This window comes from Myodes glareolus, chromosome 9 (assembly GCF_982192425.1).
Source record: "Myodes glareolus chromosome 9, mMyoGla1.1, whole genome shotgun sequence".
Taxonomy (NCBI): Eukaryota; Metazoa; Chordata; class Mammalia; order Rodentia; family Cricetidae; genus Myodes; species Myodes glareolus.
The window spans coordinates 5,935,367-5,957,442 of NC_142034.1; the positions used below are offsets into that span (position 1 = coordinate 5,935,367).

The following is a 22,076-nucleotide window of genomic DNA, read 5'->3' on the forward strand; positions in this document are numbered from 1 at the left end:
TCCTTGGGGAGGACCTGGGTTCAGGTCACAGCTACCGTAACTTCAGCTCCAGGGGACCCAATCCTCTCTTCGCACCTCCCTGAGCTCCTCACACAGACACACATTTAAAATGAACACTTAAGCCGGGCTGTGGTGGCACATGCCTTTAATCCCAGCACTCGGGAGGCAGAGGCAGGCGGATCTCTGTGAGTTTGAGGCCAGCCTGGTCTACAAAATGACTTCTAGGCCAGTCTGAGCTACATGGTAAGACCCTTTCCCAAAAATATATTTTTTTTAATTTAAAAAATAAAAACTGGGGAATGAGGCAACTGTCATGAGGCCGAGGCAGACTGGGAATTTCTCTGGCATTTAGTTGAGCCAAAAACCAGATTGAGATCACCATGGAGACACCGAGAACTCTGAGAGGATTGGGTTGCACCCTGAGATCTCAACCCTGACTGCTCTGCTTCTGCTCTAGGGCAGGAAGAGGGCTGGCCATGTGCAGGAATGGCCTGTTTGGGCAGAGGTGCTCTTGGCAGGTCAGGTGGCATTGATCCTCCATCAGCTCACTCAGAAGCCCCTGCACACACCCATGAGCCACAGCCACAGGAACATAGCTGCTTCATTACCAGGGCTGCGGGGCGGGGGGGGGAGCATGATAGAGGGAAGCCTGGGCAAGGGGGTGGGCAGGCACACTGGTGCCCAAGCGCAGTGGGGTGTTGCCCTGCAGCACCCTGCTACCCCAAGGTTGCCACCATTCACAGATCCCGACCCCAGGTGCTTCTTAAATTCACCTCCTGGCTGACCCCCATTTCCAGTTAGGAGCCAGGAAGGGGTATCCGTCTGGAAGAGCAAGGACCCCAAGAATCAGGGCACTGCACTGGGATGCAGAAACAGGGCAGGTAGAGAAGGAGGCGTGGGGGACAGGCCTCCCACTGCTCTGATTTCCCATCCTGGTCTTGGCTTCGGCACAGTTCAGAATGCGAGAGCTCCTCTGGGGACAGACGGCAGCTTGTGCTGAGGTAAAGCCACCTCCTGTCCTCTTTACCGGCCATTACCGCTCTACTCCAGTTGGCAATGGCTGTCTCCCTTCTTTCTAGCCAGCTCTACTTAGATGGGTTCTAGGCGGAGGAGGGCGTGGTGTGGGAGTTAGACAGGAGCCCCCAGCCTGCTGCTCCCACCTCTTCACCCTCAAGAGGGCCGCTTAGGTCAGCAGCCGCTGTTTCTGCGCAGAAAGGCGTGGCACCGTAAGGAACACTGCAGCTCCGTGAAGGTGAGGGAGCCCACGGTGACGGCGCACGGGCCCACAACCTGGAAGCCAAATTTCTCATAGAAGGGCACCAGTGGGTCCTCGCACATGAGCACAGCCCGACGGACAGAGGGCTGGCTCCCCAGGTGGTGCAGGTAGCGCCACAGCAGGACGGAGCCCTTGCCTTGCTGCCGGAAGGTGCGGTGCACTGCCAGTACGTGCAGGTGCGCTGTGCGGCCTCCAGGCCTGTGTAGGGTCAGCGACTCCTGGGGGTGGGCAGAGGACAGACGTCCTGGTTACTTACGCTAATATCTGCTCCTCTAGACCCAATTCTAACCAGAAGGAAGGGTGTCCCAGGTACCAGAGTAGCCAGTAGCTTCTTTGTCTGACAGGGCCCACCTGACTGGGAGCCACCTCTACAGTCCTACAGACAAAACTTCAAAGGTCTGTCAAGACTCTAAAGCTGCATTTTTCAGTCTGTGGATTGCAACACCATCCCCCTACCTCCCACCCCACCACCCCACCACACACGCACACACACACACACACACACACACACACACCACTTTCCCCTTTCGCAGTGGTCACCTAAGACCATTGGAAAACAGGCATTTACATTACGATTTGTAACAGTAGCAAATTTCAGTTATAAAGTCGCAACAAAAATAATCTCATGTTGCCACATGAGGAACCGTACTGAAGGACTGCAACTTCGGGAAGGTTCCGGAAGGTTGAGGACGCTACTCTAGAGGGTCAGGTAGAGGGCTCTTGCCCTGGGAGGGGCCTACTGCTTGGGTTTACTCTGCTCAGAAGGAGGGGACGTCCATCCCTGAGGAGCTCACCCTGCCCTCACCTGAGTAAGTCTCTCCTTGTCCCAAAGTGAGCCGATGATGAAGGCCACAAGGCGACCCTGCTCGAACCAGCCCAAGGACAACTCTGGACACAGGGTTAGGAAGTGTCGGATCTCATCCAAGTAGAGGGGACAGGTACCGGAGACAGAGATAAAGGCTGTGGCAGAAGGGCAAGGGTCAATGACTTCTGTGCCACTTGCCCATTGTGTGGCTAGACAAGTGGTCTGTGTGTGTGTGTGTGTCTGTGTGTGTGTGTGTGTGTGTGTGTGTGTGTGTTTCTCAAATTTAACTCCCAAAGGCAGGCCTCGGGAGGAGACAACAGCCAGTTTAGAGTACCCTCCCAAGGGCCACTCACCTTCACGTTCAATCTCAAACACGCTGACGGCATCCTCCGGAGCGAGGCAGCGGAACTCGCTTGCAGGGAGTGTGTGGCGCCGCTGGCAGCCTAGAAACTCCGAGGTCCCAGGTGGCATGTGCGGGGCCACAGGTTTCAGGGAGTAGGTGCTCAGCATGGGCATCTGGCTGCTGAACCCTCCCCCGGGTTCTCCAGCTTCAGAAGTGGTCCCTTAGCACCTGTCAGAGAAGAGAGGGAGCCTGGCCTTTGTCTTGAAGAACACAAGTCAGGCATCTCTGGGGACAGAACCAGTCCCCGGGTGCCTGTACTTCCTGGCAAATTCCAGGAACTTGGAATGTTAGTGTATCTCCTCACTTTCACTCAAGAGCTAGAGGCTAACCTGGAGAGATGGCTCAGTGGTTAAAAGCACTGGCTGCTCTTCCAGAGGACCTGGGTTCAATTCCCAGCACCCACATGGCAGCTCACAACTATCTGTCCTCCAAGATCTGACACCCTCATACAGACACACATGCAGGCAAAATACCAATGCACATAAAATAAAAATAAATTATTAAAACAACAATGGAAGAGCCAGAGGTCCCTTCAAGCAGTTGTCCAAAGCTCCAGACAATCCAATGCCCTCCAGGTAGACGAGCCTTGATAGATGTGGACACCTCAACACTGTTGCCCAAGGGGACAGCAGAGCAAGGGTGTATGGACCTCCAACCTCCTCTACTGAATCTGTGGGGTGGGCAGGCACCCAGGCCTCTGATACCGCCAGTTATGTGGCTTGTCTCACCCAGTGGGAGACTTCTAGTCTTTTGCGCGAGACAGTATGGCCAGGAGATTTTTTTATTTCGTTTTTGCCTTTTAACAGAAGTGTGTCTGTGTGTGAATATGTGCACAAGTGTGCATGAGCCCACAGAGGCCTGGAGCTGGAGCTACAGGTGGTTGTGAGCTGCCCAGTGTGGATGCTCAAATTGAACTCAAGTCCGCAGGGAGAAAGATAGGAGCTCTTAATCTCTGAGCCATCTCCCCCCACCCCAGGCTAGGAACTTTTTAGGTTGCCTCAGACTTTAGTCCAGGAGAAAAAGCTCTTTAATTAATGTGAGCCTGGGCACCACATTTTCCTGGATGACGTCAGACTAGGTCATGCTCAGGAGATGGGGGATAAGAGGGTTAAAGAGTCTGAGGCTGCTGAGTCAGGTGGGGAGGGTCAGGTATGGAGGGCACTCAGGGAAACCGTCCGTCAGCTTAGGCTCACAGGACATGCCCAGGGGCTATCATCTTTCCTATGACACCTGACAATGCGGTGGTCCTTACAGGGTGCCTTTCATACCTCTGCCTTCAAAAGGGGCTAGGAAGTTAAGGTGAGATATCTCAGCAGGTAAATGGACCTGCCATTATGCCTAATAACCTGAGTTTGCTGCTGGGACTCACATGATAGGAGAGAACCGACTCCCACAAGACTCCTCTGTCTTGCACAAATACACACATACACACACACACACAATAAATAAAATGGAATAAAAATGTCCTTTTTTTTTTTTTTAGATGGGCATTGGGGATAGCTCAAACAGGACTTAAGCACAATCCCCAAAATGCAAGAAAAACTCAGGTGCAATGCCCATTGCCCGGTATCTACAAACCTAGCACTGGTGAGTCAGGGATGGGCAAACCTGGGGTTCACGAGCTCCCTTAGCCAGCCCAGCCTACTGATGAGCGTCAGAACAGTGAGAGACCCCATCCCAGAAGATGAAGTAGATAGTTCCTGAGGAATGACAGCAAACCCCTGGCCTCCATTACACATGCACACGCATACATACAAAGAGTCAGGGAGAGGGGACCCACTTACCAGAACTGTAAGGAGTCCAAGTGTCCCCCGACACAGAGTTAGTCACCTTGAGGGCTGTCACCAGTTGCAAGAGCTAGGAGAACCAAAGACTCCTGTCGGCAAGACAGCTGTAACCTGCATCCCCCTGGCAGCGTGTGATGTGCTTGGAGATTTCTAATCCCCCTGGCCCTGCCTCCCACGTTACCCCATGTGGTACAATGCCAGCATGATTTGGTGGTCAGGCCTGGCCCCATCCTGCTGAGGACAGGCGTCAGCAGTGGCACAGAGGACGCAGAAGGAATCACTAGCAGCTGTCTCAGGCCCTGGGAAGAGCATGGACTAAGCCTGGGGGTGTGACTATAATCCCTGTCCTCTCCCCAGCTGGCTGGGCACCAGCAATCATCTGTCTTTCAGAGGTCAGTGTGCCCATACTCCTGAGGGTCCTTCCTGGTCAGGTAGTCGGCTACTGCAGTCCACAGTACATCCTACCAGTGGAGTGAAGCATTAATCTAATTAGTCTTATCAATAAAAACCCAGAGTCAGATATCAGGGTAAAAGCTGAAAGATCAGAGAAGCAGCCACCAGAGACTTCTTACCTCTCTGAATTCTCTGACCAAAAAAGGCAAAGATCCTGTCTCTGCCCCTCATCACTTCTTTGCTCCGCCTAGCCTTTTCAGTTTCTGTCTTCAGTCTGTACAGACCTCTAGACCTCCATGGTTAACTAGTGGCTAGCTCCACCCTCTGATCTCCAGGCAAGCTTTATTTGTTGGAACACAAACAAAATATCACACAACATTTCTCCCTTTTTGTCTAAATAAAAAGTGAAGGTTGTAACTAACATAGAAAAACTATATACAATAAGTATAACTATATATATATACAATATATACAGTCAAGGATTATGTTAACAATGTCCAGTCTGTTTGCATTTGACAAATTCAGAGAAAATACTCCATTATCTATTATATCCCAGTGAGTCCAAAGTGTTGTACCTAATCCACTTTCTATCCTAACTTGTTAGTTTGTTTGTTTGTTTGAGGCAGTGTTTCTCAATGTAACAGTCCTAGCTGTCCTAGAGCTAGCTCTTGTAGACCAGGCTGGCCTTGAATTCAGAGATCAACCTGCCTCTGCCTCCTAAGTGCTGGGATTAAAGGTGTGTACCACCACCGCCTGGCTATCCTAACTTGTATTACCAGCCCCAAACTATCCTTTTATGTCTCTCAACCTTATACACTTTACCTTTTTTTTTTGTGAGTTTCTTTTCTGAATTTGTTAAGAAGGAAAACTATAAATATCTAGTCTTCAACTCCATCAGAGGCCCGAGAAGGAAATATTACCTGAATAAAGAGGAAGTGCAAGCAAGCAACTTCCAAAAAAATGTGAGAAAGGACAGAAACAGCTTGCTGCCTGGACAGTCACCCAAGGTTCTTCTGTAACACTGGGGCATCCATTTTCGGCCAAGAATATCTGACAGACTTTTCCGTGAAGCGGGATATTCTGAAGGGCTGTTCTACCTTGTCTTGGCAAAGTTTGGCAGTCACTTTCTTTTGTGTCCTGCTTGTCCAATTTGGACAGCACACTCTCAGCAGTCAAGGGAAGGGCATTTTCTTGCCCAGTGACTAACTTTACTACAAACTAAACTCCATATGGAATTTCTTCAATGCCCATCATCTTCTGTGAAGTAGATTGGTGCTTCCAGGAACAGACATGTCTCATTGTCACAAAAATTAAAAAAGAACCTATGTTATTAAAACATTTTAGGCTGGGTGGTGGTGGCACATGCCTTTAATTCCAGCACATGGGAGGCAGAGGCAGGCAGTGCTCAATAAGTTTGAGGTCAGCCTGTTCTGCAAAGCTTGTTCCAGGACAGCCTGGACTGTTACACAGAGAAACCCTGTGTCTCAAGAAACCAAAAATAAAAATAAAAATAAAACATCTTAAATGACGTATTCTGCAGATCTCTGAAGTATTTGAAGACAATCTATCTAAAACATATCCCAGGGCTGGAGAGATGACTCAGCAGTTAAGAGCACTGGCTGCTTTTCCAGAGGTGCATTCCCTGGAGCTACCAAAAGAGGGTGCACTTCCTAGTATTCATGATCCTCGAAGGACAGCAGTTCCAACCTTGACCCTTGGGGAGACCAGGGCCAGTACAAACACCGTCACCACACACACACACACACACACACACACATGCACACACATTTTGTGATCTGTGGGATCCTGTTTCCCGAGACCCCTCTCTGCTATTTGATGCCCTAGTGGCTCCTGTCCTTGCCTCAACTGCTTGTTTCCTGGCTACTTCCATTTTTCCCCTGTATGAGACACTCAGCAGACTTTCCATGGTTGATCAGAAAGACCTCCTTAGGGTTAGCCCGTCGGTCTGGTGGGGAACACAGTCAGCGCCCCAGCTAAGCGCCCATACTGCCAACATCCAGGGTTTCCCATGGCTTGTGCCCTTCTTTGTTGCTGGCTCCATTGCACCCCCTGGTGGCCAACCGCAACCACAGGTGGATGCCCACAGTTCCATGCCAGTCTCCGTCCTTTCTCATTGGCCATCCTCATGGCTAGGCACCATCTGGAAAACACCTCTACACATGGTGAGCCTCTGAGACCAGGAAAGGGCAATGTATTAGACATGGCTAATCCAGGGAATCCCACATTGCACCAGCCGAGAGAAGGAAGTGAAGGGGAGGGAAGGTGACGGATTGGGTCTCTGCTGGCCAATAGGAAGACAACATGCTGCTGAGCCGGGGATGTGGCTCAGCTGGTGAAGGCCTACCTAGCCTAGCCTATCGCTGTATACATGGGGTGTGGTGGCACGGGCCTGTGATCTCAGCGCATGGGACCGGGAGGCAGGATCAGGAGTTTAAGGTCATCCTCAGCTACGCAGTGAGTTTAAGTTACAACAGAGTCAGTTCTAACTACTGATCTAGCCCCCTAATTATTTATTTTTATTTTATGTGTATAGGTGTTTTGCCTGCATGTATGGTTTGGGTGTCTCATGCATGTCTAGCGCCCACAGAGGCCAGAGGAGGGTAATAGATTCCCTTGAAATGGAGTTATAGATGGGTGTGAGCTGCCAAGTGGGTGCTGGGAATTGAACCCAGTTTTTCTGGAAGAGAAGTCAATGCTCTTAAAGGCTGAGCCATCTCTCCAGCATCGCCAAGTCCCCAAATCCCAGGTGATTCCAATCTGCAGGCAAGAATGAGGACCACTGACTTGGAGTACAGTTGTTCTGCTTGAAGCCAACACAGCTCATACACCAAGTCAATGCAGATAACAAGAATGTATTTTAATCAAGCCAGGCGGTGGTGGCACACACCTTTTATCCCAGCACTCTGGGGGCAAAGGCAGGCAGAACTCTGTGAGTTCGAGGCCAGCCTGGTCTATAGAACAAGTTCCAGGACAGCCAGAGCTGTTACACAGAGAAACCTTGCCCCCCAAACCCAAACAAACAAGTCTGGCAGCCCTACACAAAAGCTGAGGTCAGGTTAATTTAGTCATGGTCTCTAGGGAGCCAGAGGCCCCGAGGTGGGAGGGGGCTTGGGTATCTGAAGGGCCTTGGTGAAGTCCACGTGGCTGGAACTAGAAAGGGAAACCCTCCCTCTTGATATTGAGGGCTGTGATGTATCAGTTCAGGGTATCCTATCTTTGATCATTGTTCCCATCGACCTGGGATGCTTTCCCCTCTCCCACATCCCTTCTCCTCTCTCTCTCTCTCTCTCTCTCTCTCTCTCTCTCTCTCTCTCTCTCTCTCTCTCTCTCGCCTCCCGGTCCCATGCGCTGAGATCACAGGCCCGTGCCACCACACCCCATGTATACAGCGATAGGCTAGGCTAGGTAGGCCTTCACCAGCTGAGCCACATCCCCGGCTCAGCAGCATGTTGTCTTCCTATTGGCCAGCAGAGACCCAATCCGTCACCTTCCCTCCCCTTCACTTCCTTCTCTCGGCTGGTGCAATGTGGGATTCCCTGGTTTAGCCATGTCTAATACATTGCCCTTTCCTGGTCTCAGAGGCTCACCATGTGTAGAGGTGTTTTCCAGATGGTGCCTAGCCATGAGGATGGCCAATGAGAAAGGACGGAGACTGGCATGGAACTGTGGGCATCCACCTGTGGTTGCAGTTGGCCACCAGGGGGTGCAATGGAGCCAACAACTAAGAAGGGCACAAGCCATGGGAAACCCTGGACGTTTTGCTTCCTCATGGAGAGTCAGTGTCTCAGCCCCCACTGGCCAGAGGCCTGCTAAGAGTCAAGGAGGGGGAAATGAGGACCCCAAAGAGAATCCCTGGAGAGAAACAGATGGCAACAGAAACGGAGCCCTCTCACAGCAAGCACCCCGTCCCTTGGTTTCCCCTGGGGTACCAATGCTCCCTGGAAATGGCATTTGTTTCTGTCTTCCCTGCCTGCCTGTGGCTGATTAGAACTGAGTGCCGACCATCCGCCCAGGCTCAGGGGATGGAGGGAAAAACACCGCCCATGTAAGGGGGTTCAATTTGCACGTGATCCCCGAGGCCTTTGTTCTTGATGCCTCCTCCATCCTCCAGCGGCAACCTGTGATTAGGTGACTTGGATGTGTCTGGAGTGGGTCCCTCGGGGGTACATGTAATGAGAGGTTGGTCTTCAGTGTAACGGTGTTTGGAGGAGGGGGTGTGGACCCTTTAAGGGGTGGGTCCCTGCGGGAAGTAATTTAGCATCCTGCTTTCAAAAAGCATTGACGTAATTCTCATAGGACCCCAGTTATTTCTGTCAAGAGGGTTGTTGCCTGGTTCTCTCTCTCTCTCTCTCTCTCTCTCTGACTTGCTATCTTGACATATGATATCTCTTTACACATATGCTCCCACTATAATTTGACGTCATGTCATCACGGGGCCTTTCCAGAAACTGAGTGCACGGGGCTCTGAGTTCTGGGACGTCCATCCTCCAAAACTGTACTGTTGGGGGAAGAGCCATTAGAGGAAGAATGGTGAGGTCATAGGCTGGGGACAATCAGGACGTGTTCCAGAATCCAAAGGACACAACAGACAGCACCATCAAATGCCAACAAGAATGAGGAACAGACCTCAGAGTCTGCTAACGAGGGCGCTCCTGAGGCCCCCGCCCCACAGCCCCACAGTCGTGTGTGTGTGTGTGTGTGTGTGTGTGTGTGTGTGTGTGTGTGTGTGAAGCAGAGTCTCACGTTGAAGCCTAGACCAGCCTAGAGTCTAGTCTCACACTGTGGCCCAGGCTAGGTTCAAACTTACTGTGGCCATCCCGCTTCAGCCTCCTGGGTGCTGGGATTACAAGATAAGAACCTCAGTAAAATAAACTCTGATGAGGGGGGCGGGGGAGGGTGGACACGACATGGGGGACCTCCATGGTTAGAAGGGCTCGCCACCCGAGCACGGGCACTGAAGTTCATCCCCTGAACCCAGGTGAACGTTGGTAATTCTGACCGCAGAAGGCAGAGACCAGGGATCTCTGGAGTAAACTGTCTATCAAAACGAGCCATACCAGCAAGCTCTGGGTTTGATTGAGAGACGCTGGTTCAATGAATCACATAGGCGAGTGATGGAGAACGATTCTTCGCATCAACCTTGGGCACGTGTGCACACACACACATGCAAAGACATTTGCACTCTCTCTGAAAACTAAGAGTCCTTTGTGGAGAGTGGGATGGTGCCAGGTACAGAGGAGTAGCAGGCAGAGGTGGTGGGGGTGGCCTTTGGCTAAAGGCATGCTGACTGACGGTCCCACCCTGTCTCCAGGCCTAAGGCCTGCAACCATTGGAGAGCCCAGTGCTGCAACAGCGGGGAATATCTGCCTAGGCCTGCGGCAGGACACAGGTCTCTGGGCCAAGGAAGCGTCTAAGTGTTCTCGCTTGAAGTCGGCCTTGAAGATCCTGCGCTATCTCGTTTTGTTATTTTCTTCACCTTTGTGCCGCCCGCTGCTTCCTAGAGGAATGGAATAGTGGTGAGCAGAGCAGCAGGGGCGGTCCATGTAGCCGGCACGCTCCTGGGAGCGCCCCCTGTTGGAAATCAAAGGAAGTGCATCTGGGCCGTGAAGACTTGAGGGGTCTCGTGGGGGAGAGGGCATAACAGGGGACGACAGACGACAGGACACACAGGACTCTGGGGCTAGAAGCGCTGGCAACTCAAGGCCAGGCCACCCTGGGTGAAGTAAATTTCTTCAGTCAAGGGAACAACTGGGAGCTGGGAGCGGGCGGCCAGATGGGTAGGGAAGAGGCCCTTTACTGGTAGGTTCATACAACCTCTGGGGTCCTGTAATGCACTGAACATACTCCAGTATCCACACACTGTCCTTCCCCAGCATCCTTCAGGCTCCGTCTCCTGGTCTGTAGGCACTGAGCTCCCAGAGCTGTCCCTTTCTTGCCTTGGAATTTTTTTTGTTTGTTTGTTTTTCGAGACAGACTTTCTCTGTAGCTTTGGTGGCACACACCTTTAATCCCAGCACTTGAGAGGCAGAGGCAGGCGGATCTCTGTGAGTCCGAGGCCAGCCTGGTCTACAAGAGCTAGTTCCAGAACAGACTCCAAAGCTACGAAGAAACCCTGTCTCGAAAATAAAAATAAAATAAATAAAATAAAAATTAAAAAAATTAAAGGGAGAGCGATGGAGCAAAATCTGGGGGGGGGGGCGGGGAGCACATATTTGCTCAGGCAAGGAGGGGGGCTGTTGGCGGAAGGCTGTTAGTTTGTTCCCAGCTGCTAAGCCCCGAAATAATCATACAGAAACTATATTATTTGCAACACTGTTTGGCCAATCGCTTAAGAGTATTTCTGGCTAATCATGAGTATTGAGGCTTACCGGCAAGGTTCCACTAGACAGCTCACATCTTTCCCCTCTGGCAGCTCCATGGCATCTCTCTGACTCCACCTATTCTCTGTATATATTTTTTCCAGCCTGACTATATTCTGCTGACCATTGGCCGAAAGCAGCTTCTTTATTCATTAATCAATAAAAGCAACACATATAACAGAAGGGAATCCACATCAGGTGTGTGCCACCACCACCCGGATATTTATTTTTACGTACATTGGTATTTTGCCTGCCTGCCCTGCATGCATGTATGTCTATACGAGGGTGTAGGATCCCCTGGAACTGGAGTTACAGACAGTTATGAGCTGCTACGTGGGTGCTGGGAATTGAACTCCGGAACTGTGGAAGAGCAGCCAGTGCTCTTAACCACTGAGCCATCTCTCCAGTCCCTCTACTTTGCTTTCAGTTATTAACTAACTCAGCACTCATAGCCTTTCTGTCTCTGATGCTTCCACTGTCCCCAATAGCAGCCACCCCTTCTGCAGTACCGGTTACTGTGTCCCCCTTACCTTTCCAATACCTGAGATATTCAGTACCCATTGCTGCATTCCCTCCACTGGTATTCCATCCCCCCTTCCACCCCTTTTGTTAAAGATGTATTTTCATTTTATATGTATAGATGTTTTGCCTGAATCTGTGTAGCACATGGGCGCAGTGCCTGCAGAGGCCAGAAGAGGGCACCAAACCCTGGTGCTAGAGTTACCAAAGGCCCTGAGCCACAGCGCAGCCGCAGTTCAGAGTCACACCCCAAGGCTTGGGAGCATCTGGGGTCTGGTGAAGTCCCTGAAAGACACCAAAAGGTGGGAAGGAACTTTTAGAGGCTCATTCTCCACAGTGGCTCCCATGCAGCTCAAACTGGGGAGGGAAGGGGGAGATGAGGGACTTGGAGCATCTGCAGCCTGAAGACCTCTGCCCATTCCTGGCCTCAATGCGTGAATTGCATGTGGGGCATAGGAAACTCACCAAAGCTGGGTTCAGAAATGTCAGGTCTTTTTGTATCTACCCATGTGACACATTACCAAACTCCAAGGCTCTGGCCAGGTGCTACACTGGGCACCAGGATTAAATACACAGCTAGGACACGAGACACACAGTTCAGTTTATCTAGGGAATGGTGAGATGGGCATTTAACATCAGCTGTTCTCACCTCCACCCTGGCAGGTTCTGAATGATCTTTGCAAAGCACTGGGTGTAGAACTGGGCATGAAGTCACACCTCAGTGAGTGGAGCTATTATTAGCCATGATTACCAGAAGCTGTGGAATAAATGGGCCACTTCTTCCTGCTTTACTCAATGATTAGGAGGGGAAGAAGCCGGGCGGTGGTGGCACAGACCCTTAAGACCAGCATTTGGGAGGCAGAGGCAGTCAGATCTCTGTGAGTTCGAGGCCAGCCTGCTCTATAAGAGCTAGTTCCAGGACAGGCTCCAAAACTAGAGAAACCCTGTCTTGGGAAAAACAAAGAAACAAACAGGGTTCTCTATGTAACAGGCCTGGCTGTCCTGGAACTCACTACAAGGCTGGCCTTGAACTCACAAAGATCCATCTACCTCTGCCTCTGCCTCCCAAGTGCTCGGATTAAAGGCATGTGCCATCACTGCCTAGCAAAATCTTTACAAAAAATTATTATTATTATTATTATTATTATTATTATTTGAGACAGGGTTTCTCTGTGTAGCCCTGCTGTCCTGCAACTATCTCCATAGACCAGGCTGACCTCGAACTCACAGAAATCTGCCTGTCTCTGTCTCCCAAGTGCTGGGATTAAAGGTTTGCACCACCACCGCCCAGCGTAAATTTATTTATTTTCATGGTTTTTTTTTTTTTGTTGTTGTTGTTGTTTTGAGATAGGATCTGGAATTTGATTTGTAGACCAGGCTGCCTTCAAACTCACAGAGGTCTGCCTTGGTTCAGCCTCCTGAGTGCTAAGATTAAAGGTGTTTTCAACCATGCCCTGTGTAAATTTTAATTATATTTTATGTGTATGGCTGTTTTGCCTGTGAGAATGGCTGTGTACTACATGTATGCAGTGCTGGAGGACGCCAGAAAACAGCATCAGATCCCCTGGAACTGGAGTTGTGAGCCTCCCCCTGGGTGCTGGAAATTGAGCCTGGGTCCTCTGAAGAGCAGCCAGTGCTCTTAACTGCTGAGCCATCTCTCCAGCCCAGTGCATTGTCCATCTTTCCCTGAGTGTCATATCCCCAGTAACTGAAAAACTACCCAAAGTGCAGGGTTCTGTCCTTTTTCCCCTTTGAAGAGCCTAAATACTGTAATCACAAATCTCCTGACCAATTGTCATTGACTGAATTGAAGAAATGCATGAAAAACGCTTTTTATTGAGAAAGGTTAGGGGTAGATCTCGAGTAGTCTTAATTTCCTTTAAACAGTCCATTAGAAATCCTTCTGAGAACGTGTCTGAATCTTTAGGGCCCGACTAAGGTGGCACACCAAATTAATAGAATTACTATTTATATTTTACAGTGGTAATAAGGAGCCAACCACAGGGTGGCTGCCTAACAGTTCTGCCAGTCGGTAGTGTCGTCCAAGCAGGGGGTTGAGTATCTCAGTAATGAGTAATGTTACTGAGAGAGCTATGTGCCGGGCACTGCTCTACGTCGTGTGATCGCAGCCCTGCAGAGATGCAGGCAGCGCTGGCATCAACCCTGTTTTACATACAAGACTGAGGAGAGGAGAAGCAAACCTGAACTGGCTCCCTCCAAGTTCTCCTCTGACTTCTACAGGAAGCTGTGGCACGCCTAGGCCTACACTTACACAAATTATACACACACACACACGCACACACACACGCACACACACACGCACGCACACACACACGCACACACAAAGAACAGATATAATAAAAATTTTAAAACGGCTGCAAGAAGGCTCAGAGGGTAAAGGCATTTGCTATCAAGCCTGATCACCTGAGTTCAAACCCCAGGAAACGTGATGGAAGGAGAGGACAGTTCCTGCAAAGTTGTTCGACTTCCACACGTGCACCATGGCTCCTTCTCCCCAAAATAACAGCTTCAGAAGGAAGAAAGAAACTCAGTTGCGTGGGTTTTTGTTTTTGTTTTGATTGCTTTGTTTTGTTTTGTTTTGTTTTTTCGAGACTGGGTTTCTCTATAGCTTTGGTGCCTTCCTGGAACTTGCTCTGTAGACCAGGCTGGCCTCGAACCCACAGAGATCCACCTGCTTCTGCCTCCCGAGTGCTGGGACAAAAGGCGTACGACACCACCGACACCACCGCCTGGCCAATTGCTTGTTTTTTATAGATCAGCAATAGATAGTCAAGATTTAGAATCACAGTTCCTTCTCTTTTTTTTTTGCTGTTTTTTGTTTGTTTGTTTGTTTGTTTGTTTTGGTTTTTCAAGACAGCGTTTCTCTGTTGTTTTGAAACCTGTCCTGGAACTAGCTCTTGTAGAGCAGGCTGGCCTCGAAATCACAGAAACCCACAGAGATCCACCTGCTTCTGCCTCCCCAGTGCTGGGATTAAAGGCGTGCGTCACCGCCTGGCTGCTGACTTTTCTTACCTCTCTCTGAGCTCCTGTCACAACCTCTAGACCCTAAGGGGTCATGACCTTCCAAGCTCTGCTAGGGACTCTACATACTCTATACCTATCTATTACAGCCTTGCTTACAAGCTACCTTGGAGTTGTTTCAGAAATCTAATGAGTATTTGTTTTCTGTGCCCTTAGAGAACTAGATTGTTCTGTAAGGCACATGTTAAAGGTATGCATCGCCACACCTAGCTGACAATTTTTTACAAAAAATTATTAATTATGATTATATGTGTGTATATGACGGGTATGGGCACCAGTGTGCCACGGTGACATGTGGGCACCTAGAGGACAAAGATAGTGTCACTCTGCAGGGCTACAGCTAGACTGGAACGCCAAGGGAGCTAGTTAGAACTTGTTGACTGACTAGGAGTGGTAGTACACACCTTTAATCCCAGTACTCATCTGGGAGGCAGAGCCAGGCAGATCTCTGCATTTGAGCCTGATTTACATAGTGAATTCCAGGCTAGCCAGGGTTGCTTGGTAAGACCCTGTCTCAATAAATAAATTATTATAGGAAAATGAAAAAAAAAGTTGGGGGATTGATGAGATGGTTCAGTAGGCAAAGCATTTGCCACACAAGCCTGATGGTCTGAGTTCAATCCCCAGAACCCCACGTAAAGGTGAAAAGAGGGAACCAACTCCACTAAGTTGGACTCTGACCTCTGTTTATCACGTGTGCAACGCCCATCATATGCACACATATAATCATAATCAATAATTTTAAATTTTAATATAATTTTTTTCTGAGACAGGGTTTCTCTGTGTACCCCTGACTATCCTGTCCTGGAAATCACTCTTTAGACCAGGCTGGCCTCGAACTCAGGAGATCTGTCTACCTCTGCCTCCAAGTGCTGGGATTAAAGGCGTGTGCAACCACCAAGAGGCTTAATTTTTTTCAAAATTTGCTGTCAGCCAGGTGTGCAGTCTCCGCCCCTCTCCTCCTCTGCGACCACTGCCCTTCCTTCCACCCCAGACCCAGCCTCTTCATTGCTGGCTGCCCTGCCACGCCCCGCGGCAATCCTTCCGCCCCCCCCCACAAGCATCTTCAGCGTCCCCTAGCGACCGGGAGGCGGCTCCTAGCAACAGCATCCCAGCGCCCTAACGACGGCGGCACGCAGGGCCACGTCAGCGCGCTTGGCCCCGCCCCCGCGCCGCCGGCGCCGCCTCCCCGCGTTTAGGCTGCTGCCGCCGCTACCGCCGCCGCTGTAGCAGCAGCCGCCGCCGCCGCCGCCGCCGCCGCCCGAGACTCGCGCAGAGCAGTTATGGCGGATCCCGCAGCGTCCGCGCCCGTGCCTGCCCAGGCCCCGGCCGCCGCCGCCCCGACCCCGGCCGCAGCCCCCGCCGCCGCCCCGCCGCCCGCGCCCGCCACGGATTCGGCCTCAGGGCCGTCCTCCGAATCCGGCCCCGAAGCGGGCTCGCAGCGCCTGCTGTTCTCTCACGACCTGGTGTCGGGCCGTTACCGCGGCTCGGTGCACTTCGGGTTGGTGCGCCTTATCCACGGCGAGGACTCGGACTCGGAGGGCGAGGAGGACGGCCGCGGCAGCTCGGGCTGCTCCGAGGCCGGGGGCGCGGGCCACGAGGAGGGCCGGGCCAGCCCGCTGCGGCGCGGCTACGTGCGCGTCCAGTGGTACCCGGAGGGCGTCAAGCAGCACGTAAAAGAGACCAAGGTGAGGCGGGCCGGGGCGGCCGGGAGGGCAGGCGGGTGAGCGCCGCGACGGCGCTCGGTGCACCGTCATCGCACCGGCCTGGGCGCTCACGCCGGCGGGGCTCCCGGCTCGGGGCACGGGGAGGGGCCTGGCGAGCGATGTTCGGCTGTGGTGTGGGCCTCGGGATGATGGACGTGCACGGACGTCCGTGGGGACCGCCTCAGGCTCCAAGGCGCGCTCGGCATTGCACTAGTGCGGCGTTTTGCTGACACCCTCCCTTTCCTCCCCCCAAAAAACCCAGCTCCTTGCTGCATTGTGCTTCCAGAAGGGAAGGCCGTGCCGGGGAGGGTTTGGCTGTGGGCATTCCAAAACAAAGATCGAGGCGAAAACCCAAGAAGTTGAGCAGATGCTGCGGGAATGCACAGTGGGGAAGCGGCCGGTGTCTTTTTTTGTTTTAACCCCGCTGCCTCCTTTGAATAGCTGCAGAGAACTTTGTGAGGGAAGCGATGCACAGTCCAGAGCCATGATATTAATAATGCTGGGGGAGATGGTGGCAGCTGCACTGGGTGTCTTTAGAGTTCTTAGGGTGGGGTGCCCTTCCTATGCAGCCGTGGGTAGAGGAGAGAAACCACCCTGGAGCTGGTAGGCCAATAGGATACTCTCCCACAGTGTTAGCGGGAGGCTGATGAACGCGAGAGGTCTGTCATCATAAACCTTAAGCCAAGGTTGGCCCGAGGAGGCCTGTTTTCCTGAGAGTATTTCCTTCAGGGAGTCTCTCTCAAACACTTATTTCTCAGCTCTCCCTCTCCTGCCACATCAGGAAACCCTTCTAAGCATGAATCAGGCTTGCCTCGTTTTAGGTCTCCGGGAAGGTGAGAGGTCTGATTTTGGGGAGTGCTGTTAATTCACTCATTAATTTTTGCAGTGCTAAACTAAGATCTGAACCCAGGACCTTGATGCTAAGACTCATGCTTTTCTGCAGAGCTACACCCTCAGCCCATTTTAATTTATTTTGAGAGTAAACAATGCCAAGTTGTCCAGGCTAATTTGGAAAATTGTTGACTTCCCACCTCAGCCTCTCCAGTATGGAGGATTAAAGAAGCCACACCACCAAACCCATCATGGGAGGCTCTTTAGAAGTTAATCTAGGGCCGGGCAGTGGTGGCGCACGCCTTTAATCCCAGCACTCAGAAGGCAAAGGCAGGTGGATCTCTGAGTTCAAGGCCAGCCTGGTCTACTAGAGCTAGTTCCAGGACGTGCTCCAAAGCTACAGAGAAACCCGGTCTCTAGGGATGGGTGTGGTGGCAGACACCTTTAATCCCCAGCATTCAGGAGGCGGAATCCTTCGAGGCAGGAGGATCTCTTGAGTTTGAGGCCAGCTTTAGTCTGGTCTATAGAGTTGCAGGACAGCCAGAGCTACATAATGAGACCCTTTCTCAAGAAAAATAAAAACAAAAATCTGGGATTTTCCTACTGGGAGAAAAAGGCGACTGAAGAGTATGACTCCATGCCATGCTAAGAAAGGAGACACTGCAGCAAGGACAAAGTTCGACTCCCGAGTTCTAGTTCTCGAACAGGAGAGATCGACCAGCATCTCATTTTCTTTTGTGCATCCCAAATCCACACACCTCAGCTTCTCCTCAGAAAAATGTAAATCAGGCCACAGCTCCTTGGTTCTTAAAAAAGCTGAGTTCGTTTGCAAAAATATTTGGAAAATAGTCTGTTTTTAAGCAGAATAGCTATTAAAAATGATCAATGTTGTGTCGGGGAAAAGGAGTTACTGCTTCACTCTGTCTGTAGTGTGTTGCCAGTGGTTTTCTGAAAGGTTCAGAAATGTGTTCCATTGCCCAGCTTCTCCGGAGGTTTGTGACTCCAGCCCTAGCTCAGGGAGCTTGGCCTGGCTCTGCCTGCCTGGCTCTGCCCGCCGGGCACTGCCGTTTATGTCAGTCGTTTCCGTTCATCATGGCTTTGGTGGTTCACTTTTCTACAGATTTCCTCCCTCTGCCTTGCCCAACACACGTAATAAAATTGGACCAAAATTGGACCTGAGAAGCCTATTTTGGAGTTACATAGAAAAAACTTTTGGGGGGGGGTTGAGACAGGGTTTCTCTACGTGGCCCTGACTGTCCTAGAACTAGCTCTATAGACCAGACTGGCCTTGAGCTCACAGATCCACCTGCCTCTGCCTCTTGAGTGCTGGGATTAAAGGTGTGTGCAACACTGCCTGGCAACAAAACTTTAAGAGGCCTCTGTTTTGGTAGGTGTTGAAGATCCCCTCTTGTGACTTGGTTTGAGTGCATTGGAGCCCATCTTACGGCTCTGGTGGGATTTCCTCTACTGGTGCAAATTTTGTAGCTTCCAAGAAAGGGAGTCCAAGGAATGGTGGTCTGTGAGTGTCCACTGCCGTGTAGGACCCCTTCTGTTGCTAAGGACTAGAGAGCAGATGTTTGGGGGAGGGTTGCAGCTCTCTGTCACCATAAGCTGCAGACACAGGTGACAGAAGTGGGTCCTGGGATCTTGCTGCACTTTGTAAGAACCTTGTCCTCCCCCCACCCTCCCTCATCCAGTCTAACATCAGGATAACTGAAAAGAAAGATTTCAATGGTCAGTGTTTTGATTTCTGCTCGTCATGAATCTGGTTATGTTATTGGCAGAATAAAATGGCTGGATTTCTCTGGGTAGCCTTGGCTGTCCTGGAACTCACTATGTAGTCCAGGCTGGCCTCACATTCAGATCTGCCTGACTCTGCCTCTCAAGTACTGGAGTTAAAGATACACACTATACCCAGTCTTTTGTTTTTGGGTTTTTTGTTTATTGGTTGGTTGGTTTTCAGAGACAAATTCTCTATGTAGCTCTGGCTGTCCTGAACTCTCTAGATCAGACTGGCCTAGAATTGACTATTTAAATCAGGCTGAGCTCAAGCTCACAGAGATCCACCTGCCTCTGCCTCCTGAATGCTGGGATTAAAAGCGTGCACCACCACTGCCGGCTTTTTTTAAGTTGATAGTTATTGGAGTAGTTTTAACTGTGTCTGTTTGGAGTATTCCTTATACCCTGGGCAGTATTTTTGTAGTTTACATGTTTAGTTGGATAATATGAATGAGACTTAATACTAGTGTCTCTCCCCTGGGTCTCACCGGCACCCAGGCTGCTAAGACATTTTATTATAGCCATGCTGGCCAGTGACTCACCGTTCTGCCTCAGCTCCAGTGTGTACTGCCATGCCTGACTTAATCTTTAAAAGGATTTGTTTTTATTTTTAATTATGTGTATAGATATGTGTATAGGTATATAGATATATACATATAGGTATATATGTGTATAGATATATATGTCTCTGTAGCGTTATGTTAACTCCCTAACATGGGTGCTGGGAACTGAACTTGGGTCCTGGAAGAGCAGCAAACACTCTTAATTGCTGAGCCATCTCTCCAGCCCTAATATTTTTCTCTAAATGTAAGTTTTTAGTGAACATATTTAGAAAGAAAGATGACGAGATAGGAGCAAGCCCTCCTTTTCTTGTGTCCTCCATGTAAATGAGCAGCAGAAATAAAGTTGCTTCCATGAAGCACGGGATTTGTGGTTGTGTTCCTGAAGCTCCTAGCAGCTAAGATTAACCTCTTTAGAACAGCCAGGTGTACATCTCTAGTGCTAGCACACTTATCCGTGCACACCTTTAATTCTAGCCCTCTTCATCCGAGTTCCAGGCCAGCTTGCTTTACAAAGTGAATTCACGACAGCCTGAACTACATAGTTCCAAAAAAGCCAGGCAGTTGTATTACCTTTCATCCCAGCCATGGGGAGGCAGAGACAGGCAGATCACTGTGAGTTCAAGGTCAGCCTGGTCTACAGAAGTAGTTCCAGGACAGGCTCCAAAGCTACAGAGAAGTCCTGTTTCTATAAACAAAAGAACAAACACACACACAAACCTTCACTTTCCCACCACCTGGAAACAGAGAAGCCGACAGCCAGAGTCTTCTCCCAGCTTCCTGGCCAGCTCCAAACTTCCTACCTATTCTCTGGTTGGGCTTGCCCTTTCCCATCACACCAGTGAGCACCCTACTGAAGTAAAGCCAATGGCTGCCAGCCCCTTCTGGTTCTCGCTGTCACCTGTGTGCTGGGACAGAGTAGTCCTAGGAAGAAAGAGTCCGACTGCTGTCAGTCAGCTCAAGATCCCTTCAGCTTTTCCCCTTCTCTTCCCTGCTCTCCTCCCCTCCTTGCTGCTTTCCCTCCCTCAGTAGGGTCTCAGGTCGCCATGTTGCCCTCAAACTCACCTTGTAGCAGAGACTGACTTTGTACTTCTCACTCTCACTCCTCTGCCTCCCAAGTGCTGGGGTGAAGGCAGGTGTGTGCCACCACACCCGTTGTTGCTTTCCCACCTCTTGTATATTGTCTTTTAAGTTGACAAAACATTTAGTGTCTCCAAGATTTGAGATGCGGTGTCTCTAAGTTCAAGCTGTCTGCTATTACACTGCTTTTGTGAGGCTGTGTGTGGGGTGTGTACTCCCTGATGACAGGTCCCTCCGGAATTTGCTTTGCAGTTTATTTTTGGTTCCTACTCAGGCCACCAGCATTTCCATGGGGAAAACTATTTAGGTGTAGCGTCATAGCCCAAGAAATTTGTCTCACTTGTCCATGTACGGAGGCCCATTAAAAGAAATTGTTCTTAGTGATGTAATAGGAAGGAGTTATGTAAGGTTAAAACAAGGTGCAGGACTAAGTGCTTCTAAATTGCATTCTCTTCAGATAGGATCACAGCTTGGAGACTCTTAACAGCTGTCCTGTGAGTTTATTCTGTCCCTTGATTTTCCCTCTTCTGACTCCTTGGCCTTGAGGCCACAATTGTGTCTCCGTGCTAATTGCCTGACTCAAGGGCACTTTGACCAGATGAGGGATGTGTGTTTGTTACAGTGGAAGTCAAAACCCTTGGGTGTTCCTCTGGCTAGCACCTGCTCTGATTGACCTTGGCTAAGTCATTGCCTCATCTCTCTGGTGGAAAGTGAGATGATTCTCTAGCCTCTGAAATGAGCCTGCACTGGTGGAGTGCTCAGAAGCATAGCCTTGCTCGCCTGGGGCAGCCACTTGATCTTTTGGACACTATTCTGATGCATGGAAAATCCCCTCTCTGGATCAGGGTAGTGCTAAAGAAGAGGGACCCCTGGGAAGGCTTGTATCGGTGGCATGGGATCCCTCATTCCTGTGTCATGAGTGACTGTGGTATGTGACTTCAGGAGCCCCTTCCTTCAGTGCTCATGAAATCTCTACTTTGTGACTTTAGAAGAAATTTAGCTGGGCAGGTGGTGGCACATGCATTTAATCCCAGCCCTTGGGAGGCAGAGGCAGGCAGATCTCTAAGTTTGAGGCCAGCCTGGTCTGCAGAGTTAGTGCCACGGATACATAGAGAAGCCTTGTTGTGGAAAACCAAAGGGGGGCGGGGAGAGAAACCTAGTAACGCAAGTAATGCACAAGTAAAGTGGTGCCTGCCTACTTCTAGGAGCAGCCAGAACAGGTCTGTGGGTACACAGCTGACTGAATGGTTCCTCAAATCTGGAGGACAGCGTCATCGTCATTGTTGTCAAGAGCAGAGTAGAAATTTTTGAGGCATAGTCTCACTATGTAGGCTGGAATTTAGTGTGTAAGTATGTAGACCGGCCTGGGCTCCAACTTACTGTGATCCACTGACTCTGCCTCCCAAATGCTGTGGTTTAAAGGTGCGCTCCAACTTGACTGGAAGATCTTTTTGGAAGTTCCCAGAAGATAGGTGATAAGGATAAACCCAAGGATTAGAAGGATCACAGCTCAGA

At 50.5% G+C, this 22,076-nt stretch overlaps 2 protein-coding genes across 3 annotated transcripts in view; one reads left to right on the plus strand and one right to left on the minus strand.

Annotated features, from left to right (window-relative positions):
* Positions 1-128: 128 nt before the first annotated feature.
* Aanat (aralkylamine N-acetyltransferase) lies at positions 129-5,476 on the minus strand. The gene is made up of 4 exons (XM_048451803.3): positions 4,269-5,476; positions 2,435-2,652; positions 2,082-2,236; positions 129-1,494 (listed from the first exon to the last, which is right to left on the minus strand). Exons 2-4 carry the CDS (start codon positions 2,595-2,597, stop codon positions 1,189-1,191), a joined length of 624 nt encoding a protein of 207 aa, XP_048307760.2. The 5' UTR covers positions 2,598-2,652; positions 4,269-5,476; the 3' UTR covers positions 129-1,188.
* Positions 5,477-15,873: 10,397 nt separating this feature from the next.
* Ube2o (ubiquitin conjugating enzyme E2 O) overlaps positions 15,874-22,076 on the plus strand; it is a 43,298-nt gene continuing 37,095 nt past the window's right edge. For both annotated transcript variants that reach the window (XM_085696074.2, XM_085696075.2), the window contains exon 1: positions 15,874-16,293. In XM_085696074.2, coding sequence (XP_085552200.2) covers positions 15,889-16,293 — 405 coding nt within the window. In that variant the 5' untranslated portion in view covers positions 15,874-15,888. The remainder of the gene's footprint in view (positions 16,294-22,076) is intronic.

What these genes read in the sequence shown, in the direction of transcription:
- Aanat (XM_048451803.3), bottom strand. Translation starts at nt 2,597, where the DNA reads ATGCCCATGCTGAGCACCTACTCCCTGAAACCTGTGGCCCCGCACATG. An exon ending in GTTTGAGATTGAACGTGAAG is followed by an intron (nt 2,237 to 2,434) that starts GTGAGTGGCCCT and finishes CTTCTGCCACAG; the next exon opens with CCTTTATCTCTGTCTCCGGT. An exon ending in ACAAGGAGAGACTTACTCAG is followed by an intron (nt 1,495 to 2,081) that starts GTGAGGGCAGGG and finishes GCCCACCCCCAG; the next exon opens with GAGTCGCTGACCCTACACAG.